At 39.2% G+C, this 18,201-nt stretch overlaps 1 protein-coding gene across 4 annotated transcripts in view; it reads right to left on the bottom strand.

Annotated features, from left to right (window-relative positions):
* Positions 1-4,059: 4,059 nt before the first annotated feature.
* Positions 4,060-18,201, bottom strand: part of LOC140727650 (E3 ubiquitin-protein ligase DZIP3-like) — a 107,662-nt gene continuing 93,520 nt past the window's right edge. For all 4 annotated transcript variants that reach the window (XM_073045267.1, XM_073045266.1, XM_073045268.1 and 1 more), the window contains 4 exons: positions 18,072-18,162; positions 16,610-16,705; positions 5,231-5,327; positions 4,060-4,756 (listed from right to left, as the gene is read on the bottom strand). In XM_073045267.1, the coding sequence (XP_072901368.1) occupies positions 5,232-5,327; positions 16,610-16,705; positions 18,072-18,162 (283 nt within the window). In that variant the 3' untranslated portion in view covers positions 4,060-4,756; position 5,231. The remainder of the gene's footprint in view (positions 4,757-5,230; positions 5,328-16,609; positions 16,706-18,071; positions 18,163-18,201) is intronic.

Genomic DNA, 18,201 nt, shown 5'->3' with positions numbered 1-18,201 from the left:
AACAGAATATGATACAGACATTTGCCATGGCAGGCACATCTATGGTGAGAGTGAGAGAACAAGGCATGCTTTAAGTTTCAGAGAAGTGTTTGAACAGAGCAGAGAGTTAGTAGTCTGGTAACTTTACTGCAACACACACATTTAGTATGAATAGAATATTCAAGCAGAAGTAACGAGAAATAATGAAATTTAACCTAATTGCACTGAAGCAGCACAGCACGGGACTGCACAAAGTTGGTTAGGAGCCTGCTGTGCCTTGATCTTCTGACAATGATCAGGCAGTTATCACCGTAATGACCTGCTATCCTAATAACACTGCAATTCTACCACAGGCAACTTTATAAGGCTTACATAATGTTAACTCTATTAGGATGATCTAAGATTAGATTTTTCTAAAAGATAATTATTGAAAATAGTTTTAGTGAACTCATTTTGCACAAGAAAATATAGTATTTGATTTGGCAGCAGAATGCACGGTTAGTTGTTGTGCATCAAAATATTAAATTTTCCATTCCATTATTTATATTAACTGACTGTAATCAAATCTTATTTGTGTTATGTGTACACTTTCAGGCAGTTGTGCATTGCTTAAATTGCAGTACATTCAATAATCTATGGTGAATCAGGAGATAAAATGAAGTAAACTGCACAAATTGATCTGCAATACTGTTCTAATTCAGCAAAACACTATAGTACTTTCAGAGTACCATTCCCATTCTGATATGTCTATCCATGGCCTCCTCTATTGTCAAAATTAATCCAAACTCAGGTTGGAGGAACAGCACCTTATATACCGGCTGGGTAGCCTCCAACCTGATGGCATGAACATTGACTTCTCTAACTTCCGTTAATGCTCCTCGTCCCCTTCTTACCCCATCCCTGACATATTTAGTTGTTTGCCTGTTCTCCATCTCCCTCTGGTGCTCCCCCCCACCTCCTTTCTTTCTCCTGAGGCCTCCTGTCCCATGATCCTTTCCCTTCTCCAGCTCTGTATCACTTTTGCCAATCACCTTTCCAGCTCTTAGCTTCATCCCACCCCCTCCAGTCTTCTCCTATCATTTCGCATTTCCCCCTCCCCCCACTACTTTCAAATCTCTTACTATCTTTCCTTTTGGTTAGCCCTGACGAAGGGTCTCGGCCCGAAACATCAACAGCGCTTCTCCCTATAGATGCTGCCTGGCCTGCTGTGTTCCACCAGCATTTTGTGTGTGTTGTACTTTCAGAGGCACCGATGGATTAGTACTTGAGGTGTACATTTTACAGATTAATTTTAAAAGAGGTTATAATACTGAAATATATTTTGCCTTGACTAGCTAATCCTAAGGTAGTACAGTAACAGTAATTTCCAGTATAATCTTCTTGAGTTAAGGTCATGGTCTTATAGAAACCCATTAAACTCAGTTTGATAGATAAAGTAATGTTAGTCCAAAATTATTGTCAAGTTGCAGTTAATTAATACTCATGTTATTTGTATGACTACTTTCTATTAACTTCAGGTAAGAATTGATATGCAAATAAATGGGGAAATTGCAAAGTTGTCAGAGATGAGCTGCTCCACTATTAGCTTTGTGAAAAGCTCAGCATTCTCTTACATGGAAATAAAATAAGTATGAGGTTCTTGGAAATATTTACCAAATACAAAGTAAATTTGTAAGAGATAATTAAAGTAAGCCAATTCAACTTAAGAACTCTTTTAATGATGAATCACTTGTTCTGCACTGAAAGTTATTATCAAAAAGTGGGGACTTAGTCTTCCATATTTGAAAAACTATTGACTTCTTAAAAAAATACTTTTACTTCCTCTTGATCCAATGTTCTACACTTACCAATCTGCAATATGAAGTTGAGAGGGGAATTGATGGGGTTATTATTCCCCATAAAGATAGAAAGCGTTATCATTCATCTCGAACACAGAACAGTACAGCACAGCAACAGGCCCTTCGGGACACAATGTTATGCCGAACCAATTAAATGAGTAATCAAATGGCCAACTGAACTAAACTCTTCAGCCTACACAATGTCCATATCCTTCTACTTTCTTCACATTCATGTGTCATTCAAAATACCTCTAATGTTTCTGCCTCTATCACCAGCCCAGGCAACTCATTTCAGGCACTTACCACACCCTGTGTAAAAAAAACTTGCCCCACACCTCCTTTGAGATTACCCCCTCTGACCTTAAATATATGCCCTGTGGTACTAAACATTTCAACCTTTGGAAAAAGATATTGTCTGTCTATATCTCCCATAATCTTACAAACGTCTGTCAGATCTTCTGTCAGCCTTTACCACTCAGAGAAAACCACCCAACTTTGTCAAAACTCTCTTCATAGCATACACCACCTAATCCATGCAGCATTCTGGTAAACCTCTTCTGCACCTTCTCCAAAGCCTTAACCCTTCCTATAATGGGGTGACAAGAGCAGTATGTAGTGCTCTAGATATGGGCTAACTAGTTTTATAAAGGTGCAACATAACATGTTACGAAGGAAAACATTTCACTGATCTTAATTGTAAATTGTACATAACTTAAAACAAAAAAATGTAGCATGCTTTTCCTGTAATCTGTGTCAGGATCTTCTTGGTAGTCTGCCCATTAGCGATGATGGCTGGTTCTTCACTTGCAAAGATCAGGAGGGAACAAGTGTCCTCAGGAGTGACTGCACAATCGTTGGTGACTGTAAAGGCCAATTCTCGATCTGCAGACTCCAGAGCAGTAGGGGCATGGGAACAGCTGGGATGCAGGCACTTTGGGAAGTAGGATCCTTCCTGCATCTCCTCTTCTCTTCAGTAGTCGCACTTCTGGATTCCTTAAAATTCTTGGCCATTCTGTGTTTTAGCATTCTGTGGTGGTCTCTGTCACAAACCAATTGCTGCCCCTCGTTGACCTTGATATTTGCCTGAGAGAGCTGCTTATGTTGGTCTTTGTACCTCTTGCGTGGGGCACCACGATCTCTCTTGCCCTGAGAGTTCTCTGTAGAGTACTGCTTTCAGAAATCTGGAGTTGTCCGTGTGAGACTCGTGTCTGACCAGCAGAGCTGCCTGAGCAGCAAAGAGGATTCAAAGCTTGGAAGTTTAGCCTGCTCCAGGTCCTCGATGTTGAAGACATGATCCTGCCAGTTGATACCTATGATAGAGCAGAGCCAGCGCTGATGGAAGCACTCGAGCAACTGAATTTGTTTGTGGTACAAGACCCAGGATTCAGAACTGTAGAGCAGTGTTATAATGATGGTAGCCCTGTACATCTGGATTTTTGTGGACAGACGCAGCTGGTGGTTCTTCCACACACGTTTCTGGAGATGCTTGAAGGCACTGCTGGCTCTGGTGAGTCGACTGCCTACGTCCCTTACTACTGTTGCGTCGTTGGCGATAACGCTACCCAGGTAGGTGAACAGGATGGTTGACAATGGTGATCCGAGGTGGGTTGTAAATGCCATGAGGGGGCTTCTGATGGAGCATCAGTGTTTTCTTCAGACAGATTGTTAACGCAAAAGCCCTTGCAGCCTCGGTGAACTGAGTGACTGCAGCCTATAGTGCATCCTCTGTGTGCATGAGAAGAGCACAGACATTTGCATATTGTAGCTCAAGAATGGGCTCTTGCATAGTTTTTGTTCGGGGGAGAAGGCAGCGGAGGTTGAAGATATTTCCTTCAGTGCTGAACTGAACATCAATGCTCTCCGAGGTTCTCTTTCACTTCCTGTAGCATCATGCTTAAAAAGATGGCAAAGTGCATTGGTGCCAATACACAGCCTTGTTTCATGCCAGTACTGATGGGGAATGGGTCAGACAGGTCTCCATTGTGTTTCACCTGATTTCTTTGGCCTCCATGGAGCTGCTGTAGGATGGTGATAGGAAAGGACCAATTTGTCAAATAATCCAAGATATTTATTTTGAGTCAATATAATTAAAGTCAAAATTGGTGAAATTCACAAGTTTTTGTTTTACTTTCCTCATTGGTTATATTGGTATTATAAACCTAAGTATGCTGATATTGAAGAATATGCTGCCTAACAATTTTTGTTCAACCAGTTTCAGAAATAATTTAACAGGCCATTCATCTTCTTGCTGTTTATGAGACTTTAATGTTACAGATTAGTTACCACATTTACAAACATGTCCAAAGTAATTTACTGTGTATGAAAGACTTCAGCACATTTCAGCTTGATACTGTACCAAATAAAGTCAATTATTTTATAAAATAACTAAATCATTATATCCTTGTTGAATAAATAGTAAACGGAATAGAATATTAATAAATACCCATCAAATCTGTAACTATTTCAACTGATCTAATGTCACACATACCAAACGAAAGACCAATTGCAGTATCTGGCCTGAGGGCTGCCACTGTAGCTTCTATGTTTACCCACATAATTGCATCCTGTACTTGGCTTTCTTAAAAACAGGGGAAATCATTGGTACTGTGATTCCTCAAATGAACTTTTGCACTCCAAGAGGCATAAAAGGGAAAACAATTACAAATTACTTATTAGTACCAACATTGCAAGGAATTTCTGACATTTCCATAACCTCTATATTGTACGTTCAACCACATCAGCCTGCAGGTTTCTCTCAAGTGTTTGAACTGAATTTTCCTTGGCCATTCTCTTTTACGCGTATGTTCATTTTTCTTCTATTTCTCTCCAAAGAACCAAACACAGTTCTGGCTTTAGTTCAATTTCCTTCATAGCAGGTGGAGCATACTTTAGTAGAGTTAAGTGAGCTGGGCAGATCAGAGGATGTTATGTTCAAACCCCTAAATACAAGAAAGAAAATTCAAATAAAGTAACCGTTCCTGAATGTAAATCTATTAGTACTCAAAATGCTTGCATCTAGACATCAAAATAGGACAGTATACTTGATCTTGTGCTTTAAGATTGAAGAATAAAGGAGACTACATTTTCTGAAAAGTAACAATTTCTCTATTTTCTACGATTTTTAAGTTTCTCTGGGGAACATGATAATTCTTATTCAAATAACAAACCACCAGCTAAGAGAAACTAAATAAAAATGGTTTCCATAGTGATTACAAGGTAAGTGCACACTTGAAAAATTTCAAGGATTGGAACAGTTAGCTTGGAACAGGTCTTCAAAATTTAACAATTAAGTATTATGAAAACAAATTTGAATAAACAAGTTTAATAAGCACTTTTTAAACACAAGTATTTATAATAACCCAAAAGATATTTTTGTGTTTATACTGTTTTGTTAACATGACTAAATTAGATACCTTATTTTTTTGGCAGCTGTGGATAGTCCTCTGGCTTTAGTACAAGAATCCTGCAAATAGGACATGTGCTCTGTTCCTTCAGCCAGTAATCAATACACTGGAAAGAAAAGCAGTTTTTCAATTATTGGAAAATAACACTTAAAGGCAAGGCAGAGAAAAATCTATATTAGTTACATTATTGGATGATAGATAAAATAATTTTAACAAACTAAAGAAAAATAAAATCTGGTGTCTGTCGATGTGCTTATTTAGGCACTAGATCATAGTGAGTTATAATAGAACAAATTCTTTGGCTCTTTACTTTGTAGATGAGTTATACTGTCCAAGGAAACCCAGTTGTCAGTACTTTTGATAACTAAAGTTCTTCAGTATTAACATGACATATCAGTCTTAAGTTTTATGACTTATAACATCAGAATTGGGTGGCAGGGTGGAGATATGTCTCTACCTAAGGTGCTCCTTCCCTCTATTAGTCTGCGGGTCACCCTTGGGCAAGGTGCAGCACCTGCTTAGCCACACCCTCCCCCCATCTTTGTAAAGACACTGCCCAGAAGGTGGCAATGACAAACCACTTCCATATAAAAATTTGCCAAGATCAATCATGGTCATGATACCATGATTGCCTACGTCATATGGCTCGGCACATAGAAATGATAATGAACATCAGAACATCTTATATAATATTAATAACAAATTTGTGAAGACATGCACTATTCTCCACATTTTAATGCATGTGATAATGCAAGAACTCCTGTTAAGTCTCTGTTTTAATTTCTGTACTGCATATTTCAACACATTGTTAGGATAATAATGTACAATTTTTAGCACATACACTGCATTTTAACTGTGTATATAAAAGCAATTGATGTATTGATTCTAATTTGACACTCAAGCTAGTCAGTTGAAAAGGCTGCTTGCGTCAATTAGCATTGCAAAATACAGCATAAAAACCATTAAGAAGTTTATCTTGTGTTCCAATTCAAAAAAATATATAAAACAAAACCAGAAGCCAGCAACTTTAAGTTATTTTCTTTTTGTTAGGGGGTCAAGCATTAAATTACTCAAGGCAAACCCAGTAGCAAGGTTCTGTGAGTCACAGTGAGGCACTGGGAAAGAAAGTAGATGTTGTAGTGTTACATATTGAAGCACTCTGCTGCAATGCTTACACCAAACTTGACCTTGTGCAGAAGCTTAAATCATTTCACGTTTGTAATTAATGTGGTGAGTGCTTCTGTTTTCCTCTGGCCTTGAAACTATTTCTTACACATTAACTTCAGCTAAACAGTATTTTCTAAAGCAGAAATTTTTGTTTTCTCTCTCCAGGATGGAAATCAGAGGGTTGTAATATTTTTGACATTATATGTTATACATTAAGACCAAGGTAACATTCAAATAATAGAAACTAAAAGGTATATTCATTTATTTATTTTTGCTTTTATTTACAATACTATATCCAATTATGTTCTGTCAATCACCAGGCTCTGCTAGCTTCAAAGATTTCACCATATTCTTACATCTTCCAAAAAAAAGTAAGATTTTGTTTATGCTCCCTTCCACATTTTTGCCAAGTTTTATGTCATTCTATTATGTCAAAATTGCATTCTTTGTACCCATGTTCAGATCTTTTACACTTAAGGAAAAGAATCATTCAAAGAACACTCTGTCTGTAGTGGCAGATATGTACTTCATCAGACTGACAAATCTAAGACCCAACATATCCTTCATTTTATGTCTACAATCAAGCCAGCTTATTAATTCATTAAGGAGTGTAGATGGACACGCCAGGAACAGTGTCTGATATTAAGACTGAAGTGACAACCTGATAAAACAACAAAAACATCCACAGGTTGTTTTAATGATTCCGATCAAAGGTTTGCATTCTTTCCAGGTCTAGTCATGAATAGTAAACTCAAACATCACCTTCCTCAAAGAGGTGGACTTGATCATGTGTACCAGGCACTGGCAAGCATAAGATTGGCTCCATATCATGTTATAGCAGAAGTGCAAAGTGGATGATCTTTGTTGACTCCCAAGACCCTCAGCCTGCCCATGACATTAAGTACTGGATGCAGGAATAGGCTATAGGATAAACCAATTGCCCGGCTATGGTGTTGAAGCCTTGCACTCCTCAGCTAGCCATCTATTTAACCAAGCTGCTTCAACACAGTTACAACATTAACAATGTCAGGTTATGTCCTGTACATAATCCAGCTAATTACAAATAAATCAGTCAGCTTTTAATTATCAAAATGATGGAAGATATCATCAACAGAATTATCAAGAGTCCCTTGTCACCAGTGCCCAGTTTGGGATACATCAACACCACTGCCTTAAACATCTTAGTTCAAATTAATTCCAGAGATGAGGCAAGAGTGAGTACCCTTTATGTGAAGGCAGCATTTGATCAAGTGCGGCACTATGCAGCCTTGGTAAAATTAGAGTGTCTTCCTCTTAACTTCAAAGGTTGGAGTCATACCGTGCATAAATGAAGATTTTTTTTAGTGATGAAAAACCATAGCCCCATTACAACAGGAGTTCCTCAAGGCTGTGTCCCTGGCCCAATCAACCTCAGCTGCTTTAACATGGAGAAGTGGAGATGTTTTATTGGTGATTTTCAACTCCATTCAAACCTCCTCAGCAAACTATTTGCTCTGCCCACGTGACAAATCCCAGATGACAGTCTTATTTTTAAAGATGAAGATTAATTTGTCTCATGTACATTGAGATATACAGTGAAATGTACTGTTTGTGTCAATGACCAACACGTTCCGAGGATGTGTTAGCGACAGCCAGCAAGTGTCTCCTTGCTTCTGCTGTCAACATAGCATGCCCACAACTTACTAACCCTAACTCATATGTCTTTGGAAAGTGAGAAAAAACTGGAGGACCCAGAGGAAACCCACATGGTCACGGAGAGAATGCATAAACACCTTTCAGACTGCAGCAAGAATTGATGCTGTAAAGTATTATGCCAACCATTAAGCTACCATGCCGCCAGGCAAGGACTTACAAGTGACAGGTAGCACTCGCACCACAAAGTGCCACACTAAGAGAGTTATTTATTTATTTAAAGATGCAGCATGGAACAGGCCTTAGCAGCTCTTCAAGCCACGCTGCCCGGCAACCCATTGATTTGCTATGCCCATAAGTGACATTTCCCAGGAATTACAGAGCCAAAATTGATTGGAAAGGAACACGAGCAGGGATGATGACAGAACAGCAATGGCTGGACTCTATGGGAACAATTTGAAAGGTGTATGATATATATACATCCCAAAGGAGAAGAAGTATGATAAAGGAAGGATGACACAACTGTGGTTGACAAGAGAAGTCAAAGCCAACATTAAGGCCAGAGTGGGCATTTAATAGAACAAAAATTAGTGGGGTTAGAGAATTGGGAAGATTTTTAAAACAACAGAAGGCAACAAAAAAAAAGACATAAAGAAGGAAAAGATGGAATACGAAAGTAAGCTAGCCAATAATATTAGGAATATACAAGAGGATATCAAAAAGTTCTTTAGATAAATAAAGCGTAAAAGAAAGGCAAGAGCAGATATCAGACCACTGGAAAATGTTGCTGGAGAGACAGTAATGGCAGATGAAAAGAATAAGTATTTTGCATCAGTCTTCACTGTGGAAGATACTAGCAGTAGGTATGCCGAAAGTTCGACACTGTCAGGAGAAAGAGGTGTATGAAGTTGCCATTAACTGGGAGAAGGTTCTTGGGAATCTGAAAGGTCTGAAGTTAGATAAGTCACTCGGACCAGATGGTATACATTCTAGGGTTCAAAAAGAGGTTGCTAAAGAGACTGTAGAGGCATTAGTAATGATCTTTCAAGAATCAAATGATTCTGGCATGGTTCCTCAGGAATGCAAAATTGTGAATGTCTCTCCACTCTTCAAGAAGGGATAGAGGCGGAAGAAAGGAAATTATAGGCCAGTTAGTCCAACCTCAGTGAAGTTAGAGTCGATTGTTAAGGATGTGGTTTCAGGGTACTTATAGCCTCATGATAAAATAAGCCATAGTCAGCATAGTTTCCTTAAGGGAAAATCTTGCCTGACAAACTAGACATAGTGCAAGGGATTAAAGGAGGAAGGGTGGCATTATCAGTCAAGGAAAATGTCATGGCAGTGCTCAGTCAGGACAGACTGGAGAACTCATCTAGTGAAGTGGTATGGGGCAAAGTGAGTAATAACAAAGGTACGATCACTTTATTGGGCTATATTACGGAACACCCAACAATCCAAGGGACTTAGAGGAACAAATCTGTAGAGAGATTGCAGGCCATTGCAAGAAACATAATCTTGTAGTAGTAGGTGATTTTAACTTTCCACATATTGACTGGGATTCCCATTCTGTAAAAGAACTAGGTGGGATAGAATTTGTCAAATGTGTTCAGGAAAATTTTCTTAATCAGTAGGCGGAAGTCCCAGTGAGAGAATGCGTGATGCTTGATCTGCTATTGAGGAATGAGATAGCAGGTGACAGAAATTTGTGTAGGTGAGCACTTTATATCTAGCGATCACAATGCTATTAGTTTCAAAGTAAGTATCCAAAAAGATTCTAAATTGGAGAAAGGTCCATTTTAATGATATCAGAAAGGATCTGGCAAGTGTGGATTGGGACAGGCTGTTTTCTGGCAAAGGTGTACTTGGTAAGTGGGAGACCTTCAAAAGTGATATTTTGAGAATATAAGACTTGTGTGCCTGTCAGAATAAAAGGTAAAGATAACAGGTGAAGGGAACCTTGAAGTTTGAGAGATATCGAGGCCCCATTTAAGGAAAAATAGCAGGTACAGGCAGTTAGGAACAAATGAGGTGCTTATGGAGTATAAGAAATGTAAGAGAACACTTATGAAAGAAATCAGGAGGGATAAAAGAAGGTAGGAGGTTGCCACAGCAGATAAGGTGAAGGAGAACCCTAAGGGATTCTACAGATATGTTAAGAGCAAAAGGTTTGCAAGGGACAAAATTTGTCCTCTGGAAGATCAGAATGGTAATCCATGTGTGGAGGCAAAATAGATGGGGGAGAGTTTAAATACATATTTTGAATCTGCATTTACGCAGGAGATGGACACAGAGTCTATTGAAGTAAGACAAAATGTCACCAACTTTATGGACTCTGTATAGATTAGAGGAAGAGGTGTTTGTTGTCTTGAGGTAATTTAACAAACAGAGGACACAGAAATCGACAGCACACTGCAGGCCCTTTAGCCCACAATGTTGTGCCGACCATGTAACCTACTCTAGAATTACCCTACTGCATTGGGCAGGTAAATCTGCAGGCCCTGACAAGGTGTACCCTTGGACCTTTCAGGAGGTGTGCAAAAATTGCCAGGGCTAGGAGAGATATTTAAATCAGCCTTAGAGACAGGTGATGTACTGAGGATTGGAGGATAGCCAATGTTGTTCTGCTGCTTAAGAAAGGCTCAAAAAATAAACCAGGAACTTATAGGCCAGTGAGCCTGACATCAGTAGTGGGAAAGTATTAAAAGATACTCTAAGGGGCAGGATATATATATATATATATATGAATATTGGGGTATGCATGGATATTAGGATAGTCAGCATGACTTTCTGTGTGATAGGTCGTGTCTAACCAATCTTATAGTTTTTTGAGGAAGATACCAGGCAAGTTGATGAAGGCAAGGCAGTGGATGTTACTAAATGGACTTTTAGCAAGAGATTTGACGAGATCCCACATAGGTTGGTCAAGAAGGTTCAGTCACTCGACATTCAAGATGAGGTAGTAAATTAGACATTGGCTTTGTGGGAGAAGCCAGAGTGTGGTAGTAAATGGATGCTTCTCTGACTGGAGGCCTGTGACTAGTAGTGTGTCGCAGGAATCAAAGCTGGTTCCTTTGTTATTTATCATCTACATCAATGATCTGGATGATAATCTGGTTAAATAGATAGATAGATACATTATTCATCCCCATGGGGAAATTCAACATTTTTTTTCCAATGTCCCATACACTTATTGTAGCAAAACTAATTACATACAATACTTAACTCAGTAAAAATATGATATGCATCTAAAATCACCCTCTCAAAAAGCATTAATAATAGCTTTTAAAAAGTTCTTAAGTAGTTTACTTAAATACATTGAGTCCTAACCCCGGCACTTTAACATATCTTAGATATGCAGATGACACCAACATTGGGGGTGTAGTGAACAGCGAGGAAGATATTGTGGCTTGCAGTGGGATTTGGATGGATTTGCTGGAAAAATGGGCTGAAAAATGGCAGGTGGAATTTAATGCAGACGAGTGTGAAGTGTTGAACTTTGGTAGGACCAGCCAGGATAGGTCTTACACAGTGAATGGCAGGTCACTGAGGAGTGCAGTAGAACAATAAGATCTGGATATACAGGTCCATAATTCATTGAAAGTGGCGTCACAGGTTGATGGGGTCATAAAGAAAGCTTTTGGTACTTTGTCCTTCATAAATCAAAGTATTGAGTACAGGAGGTGGGATTTATATTTTTGTGCTGTACTTTTCTACGACTCTAAATCTGTTGGAATTTTTTTGCAGAAATAACAAGATAGACAAAAGGAGAATCAGCGGATGTTGTGTACTTGGATTTTCAGAAGGCCTTTGACAAGTGTCACAGATTAGGCTGTTTAACAAGTTAAAAGCCCATTGTATTACCAGAAAGACACTGATGGATGGATCATCGGCTGATCGGCAGGAGGCCAAGAGTGGGAATAAAGGGAGCCTTTTCTGGTTGACTGCCAGTGACTAGTACGTTCTGCAGTGGCTGTGTTGCAACTGCATCTTTTCACATTATACGTCAATGGTTTGGATGATGGAATTGATGGCTTAGTGGCCAAGTTTGCAGACAATACAAAGATAGGTGAAGGGGCAGGTAACTTTGAGGAAACAGTGAAGCTACAGAAAGACTTAAGACAGATTATGAGAATGGGCAAAGAAGTGGCAAGCGGAAAACAATGTTGGGAATTGTATGGTCATGCATTTTGGTTTAAGAAATAAAAGCACAGACTATTTTCTAAATGGAGAGAAAATTCAAAAACCTAAGGGGCAAAGGGATTTGGGAGTCCTTGTGCAGGATTTCCTAAAGGTTAATTTGCAGGTTTAGTTGGTGGTAAGGAAGGCAAATGTGATGTTAGCATTCAATTCAGGAGGTCTAGAATATAAAAGCAAGGATGAAATTTTGAGGCTTTAGAAGGCACTGGTGAAGCCTCACTTGAGGTATTGAGAGCAGTTTTGAGTCTGTTATCTAGGAAAGAATGTGCCGACATTGAGAGGGCTCAAAGGCGGTTCACAAAAATGATTCAATGAATGAAAGGCTTGTCATATGATGGCTCTGGGCCTCTACTCACTGAAATTCAGAAGAATGAGGAGTGACCTCATTGAAACCTATTGAATGTTGAAAGGCCTCAATAGAGCAGATGTAGAGAGGATGTTTCCAAAGGTGTGAGAGTCTAAGACCAGAGGAGAGAGGACAGAGGACGAAGACCAAAGAATAGAGGGATATCCTTTTAGAATGAAGACAAGGAGGAATTTCTTTAGCCAGAGAGCAGTGAATCTGTGGAATTCATTGTCATAGGCTGCTGTGGAGGCCAAGTCATTGGATATATTTAAGGCAGAGGTTGATGGATTCTTGATTAGTCGGGCATGAAGGGATATGGGGAGAAGGTAGGAGATTGGGGCTGAGAGTGAAACTGGATCAGCCACGATAAAATAGGGAAACAAATTTTATGGGCCAAATGGATTTAACTCTAGCCTAATCACAGGACAATTTACAATGACCTAATAACCAACTAATGGGTACATTTTTGGACTGTGGGAGGAAACTGAAGCATGTGGAAGAAACCAATGTGCACACAGAAAAGAACGTACAAACTTGCTTATAGAGGACCCTGGAATTGAACTCCGAACTCCCGACGCCTGAGCTGTAATAGCTAACCACTGCGTTACTATGGTAATCATGGGTTGAACCACCCATTTCTGAAGTTCAATGATGTTACCATTGCTGAGTTCTCTACTTTTAATATTCAAGCCAGAATATTAAGTTCTTCTAACATTCTTCTAAAACATCTAATATCATTGACCAGAAACTCAAATGGATTAGTAGTACAACTAACAGCAGGGTCAGGGACGTTATCCTTTAGTAAATGGCTAATCCAAAATCCTTCCACCACCTATGAGGTATGAGTAAAGTGTATGATAGAATACCTTCTACTTAACTGGATGAATGCAAATCCAGTAGTGCTCATGAAGTTTGACACTATCCTGGGACAGAGCAACTGACTTGATTGGCACTCTATTATCCAATCATTCATTTTTTCCATAACAATCCATGTCCCATGGTGGTTATGATTGATCCATAAAATGTATTTCAGCTACACCTAGGCCATGCTGATAAATCAGTCGTTTGGCAGGTGCTACAGGTAACCCCACATCATGGCTGTTCAGCTAATAGAACATTGCCCTTACAAATTCACAAATTTCTACCCAAAAATTTGAGATACAGAATAGAATTCACTCTCGTGGAATTCACATGAGGGACAAAAAATAAAAAAAAACTCAAAATTAATTTTCAGCTCACATTTCCCAATACAGGCACAGATCATATGGCTTTGCATTATGGAAAAATGTGATATGGACCTTTTATCTAGGATGCAAACCTACCTGCTACCTTGCATAACATGGCTCACTTGTATCAAGAAAGTCAGGGCAACAAGTGCATGGAATCAGCAATGCACGAAGATTCACTTCTTATTCATACACCAGCATAACTTGGAATATATCACTCTTCCTTTATTAATATGTATCTAAATCTTTGAACTCCCTCCCCAACAGCAGTGTAGGAACACCTTTACCAGAAGGACTGCAGTGATTCAATGTGTGACTCATTATAACCTTCTCAAGCTGCATCACAAAAATGGTAATGAATGAATGAGAAAGGTCAAATTATGTACTTTTCCCTCACCCCTTAAGGGTGGCGTGTGTGTATTTTCCCCTCAATCTCGGGTCTTCTACCAGAGGCCTAGGAGCTTGAAAGTTCAGCACAGTATCCTTGCTGTTCCTAATAGTGCACTCTTCTGGATCAGGATCTCAGATGTTGTTCCCGGGATTTGTTGGAGCCACTCTCCCAGTCCAAGTGCTCCTGTCACCACCGGGATTACTCTGGCTTTAACCTTCCACATCCTTTCTATCTGCTCTTTCAAGCCCTGGCATTTCCTCTGCTTCTCTTGTTCTTTCTTTCCGATGTTACTATCATTCAGAATTGCCACATCTATTACTATTGTTTTCTTCTGTTCCTTGTCCAGTAAGACTACGTCTGGTTGGTTGGGCAGTACCTGCTTCTCAGTCTGTATTTGGAAGTCCCACAGGATCTTAGCTCTGTCATTCTCGGATGTTTCCCATTTGGACTTGGGACTGTCCGATACTCAGAGCAGATGTTCCTGTACACAATTCCTGCAACTTGGTTGTGCCGTTGAGTGTCCATTCCTGCATCTTGCACCCTGCTATTGTATGCTGCATGGTTTCAGCAGATTCCTCACACAGAATGCATCTTGGGTCTTGTCTGGTGTGATAGACCCCTGCTTCTATTGCTTTTGTGCTCAGCACCTGTTCTTGTGCAGCCAGTAGTGCCTCTGTGTCATCCCTCAGCCCTGCCATTTCCAGCCATTAGTAGGACTCTTTCTTATGTCAGCCACCTCTGATATCTGGCAATGGTACATCCCATGCAATGGCTTGTCCTGCCATGGCCTCCTATTCTCTAGCTCTGATTCACCAACTTCTATTTCCATATCCCCTGCCTGCCGTCTGAGGCATTGTCCTAGCAGGTCGTCCTTAGGGACCATCTTCCTGACATGACTCATGAATGTTTCATACTTCTTCCAGGACTGTGGCCTTGACACTTCCAAGTCCCCGTCTTCCTTTATTCTGGCGGGTGTACATTCACTCGGCATTACACTTTGGATGGAATCCTCCGTGTATTGTTAGTAGTTTCTGGGACTTGATGTCAGCAGCTTCCATTTCCTTCCTTAGCCAGCACACTACTGCAGCTGTGTATCTGATGAATGGTGGGACAAATGTGTTGATGGCTCTGATCTTGTTCTTCCCCTTCAGCTGGCCTTTTAGGAATTGTCTCACTCTTTGGAGGTACTTGCATGTTGCAGCCTTCCTTGTGTTGTCATCGTGGCTTCCCTGCAGCTGCGGGATCCCCAGGAATTTGTAGCTGTCCTGTGCATCTGGTCTGTGGCCTTCAGGTAACTCGACTCCTTCAGTCTTGATGAGTTTGCCTCTTTTCACTACCATCCGGCTGCACTTTTCCAGTCCAAATGACATCCCGATGTCTCTGCTGTACTCACTTGTCAGGTGGATTAGTGAGCCAATGTCTTTCATTTCTGGCATTCAGTTTGATGTCAGCTATGGTGGTGGTGATGTTCACACCACTCTTGAACCTATACCCGTATCCACTCTTTGAGATGATCTGGCTGAGGGGGGTTCAAAACTATGCAGAACAGAAGTGGATATAGTGTATCACCCTGGTATATTCCACATCTGATGGTCACTTGCACTTTGAGGTAACTTCTAGCATTGACCTCCAACAGCCCACTGAGTTCTTGATGAAGGTCCTTAGTGTCTTATTGACCTTGTACAGAGACAGGCATTCCAGTGTCCATGTATTTGTAAATATACATATATATAAAACATTTAAATGTTGCTCCTCAGGGGAAATTCATAGCCTGAAAGTACTTCTAACCATATCAAGAAAACAGTATGAAAAAGAACGCTTCTATCATTCATTTTATATTGAAGTGCAGCATTTTAATCTAAGAAAATGCAATCAAAATATTTATATAAATCAGGTATGACGCTGAGGAGGATTTTCAAACCTTGAGCTAATATTTTCAACAAGTCACATGTAAAAGATATAATTATGCAATAAATATCAATTTACTTCAAGTGCACAGGAAAAATAAATCCCCCTCATGCTGACTGAATAATTCAGGTTTAATAAGGATCACACCTGAGGAAGAAAACTGAATTAATTTATAAAAAACATATCTATCTTCAAACATACAGAAAAAAATCAGATTTCCACATTGTTAATGATATACTGAATAATCGCCTAGGAGGCTGAATTGCAATCTGAGTAGCAACAGTAATTTCCAATTATGTTCCTTGTGATAAGATCTGAGGGAGAACAATAGAACATTATGTACTCATATCATTGACAAGTTTCACTGCTACACAGTCCAGAATACATTATTAATTATTTTTGATTGCTATTTTAAGTATGCCTGTTACCTTAATCATTACTGCAGTTCAAGTTATTAATAATATAAATATTTATGTTCAAAAAGTCGACAGCAGTTGTGTAAAAATGAAAAGCAAACCCACCTTTTTGTGAAAAGTATGCTTGCATTCCAGCTCATAACAATCTTCGTGGGGAACTAATTCCTCATGGCAAATGACACATGGGTCTTCCTCAGTACTCTTGGGGCAAAAATATAAAATGAATTTAGATCAACATACAAAGCAACTGGTTTAATAGAATTTGAAGTTCAGGCTAGATGCACTTCCAAGCTTAAATTCTGGATCTAAACTTGAACTCCTGTTGGTCACAGATAGTTGTGAGTTGACAGAAGTGGATGAGCATAGGTTTGGGAGCATCTGCACTGGTAATATCAGGTGGGTCTTCTATACTCAGCTGCTGAATACAATGCACCAGTAAGAGACAGGCGTACACACATCCAATCTTGCATACAACTACATATCACAATCGATCCTCATCCAATTCAATAAACTGGTGTTTGCTGCTGGTGCTGGTGTTTGCTGCCCACTCAACCATCTGCTGGGTTCCTACCCTCCTCTGTACAATCTGTTGACCCAAAGAAAAAAAACACTTCTTCCCTATTGATTGACACTCCACATTGCACTCAATGTCTTGCAAATGAATTTCTAATCTATAGCTTGAAAAGCCAAATGAAATTCACAACAGTAAAAATTTGTCACAGAGGGTTCCTAGTTTTTATCTCCCACACAGGTCATGGGTCTCTCTATATTGCATGTAGAGTGGCTATAACAGATGTGGACATGTTATGCAAATAGAAACTAAAACCTACTCCAGTATGCCAGTGCTGCCAACTTATTAAATTAACAAACATGAAAGCATCATAATATTACAGACTATAACACCCAGTGTCTGAATAACTTGTTTAGGAGATTTAAGTAGTGAGGAACTCATAATTAGAAAAAGAATCTACTTGTTATTATTAAAGCTCAGGCACATCCTATGGGTGAATATTGACAAGGTAAAGTTTTTCTTTGGTTCCTTTCTTCTCCAATTTCCTCTTACACACTATATCTTCTGAAAATAGTTTTGAAACTGAAGCTTCAAAATAAATCAAAGATCAAAATATATACAATCTTCCCATAATTTTCTAAACTGTTGTTATTGACATACATGGGTAGACGCTAGAGTTTTATTTAAAAAGAAGGGTATTGGTAATGCCTGCCTGCAATACATTCATTGTAGGGTAAAGATTTGTTCTCCGTATTAAGTACTAAATGTATAATTTAATAATAATACACATTGTACTCCATTTCTGAAATTTGCTAGGATTGACTTCAAAGGAACTGAATTTTTGAAGCAAACTGCAATGTGGCTATGTTACAACATCATGCATTTAATTTAAGTGATTAAGGATAAAGTTCAACCTCACAAGGTGCTCTATCTCATAATTCGCTTAAAAGAATGAAATCTTATTCATTCAATTAATCAGAACACAATATATTGCACATCAGCCATTTCAGTAACTATATTATAGAAGTACAATCAATATACAATTTTACTTTATACCTCCTGATGCTGCAGAAGCTGTTGATATTCAACACCCATCCATGATTTCTTCTCAATTTTTCCTGGCTCATCAAAATTGCTTAATCCTGACCTAGAAGAGAGATTATATAACAAAGTGCGATATAAACAA

This window comes from Hemitrygon akajei, chromosome 5 (genome assembly GCF_048418815.1).
Source record: "Hemitrygon akajei chromosome 5, sHemAka1.3, whole genome shotgun sequence".
In the NCBI taxonomy this organism is placed as follows: Eukaryota; Metazoa; Chordata; class Chondrichthyes; order Myliobatiformes; family Dasyatidae; genus Hemitrygon; species Hemitrygon akajei.
The sequence above is the reverse complement of the archived record's forward strand: the minus strand, read 5'-3'. Positions and strand labels throughout refer to the sequence as shown.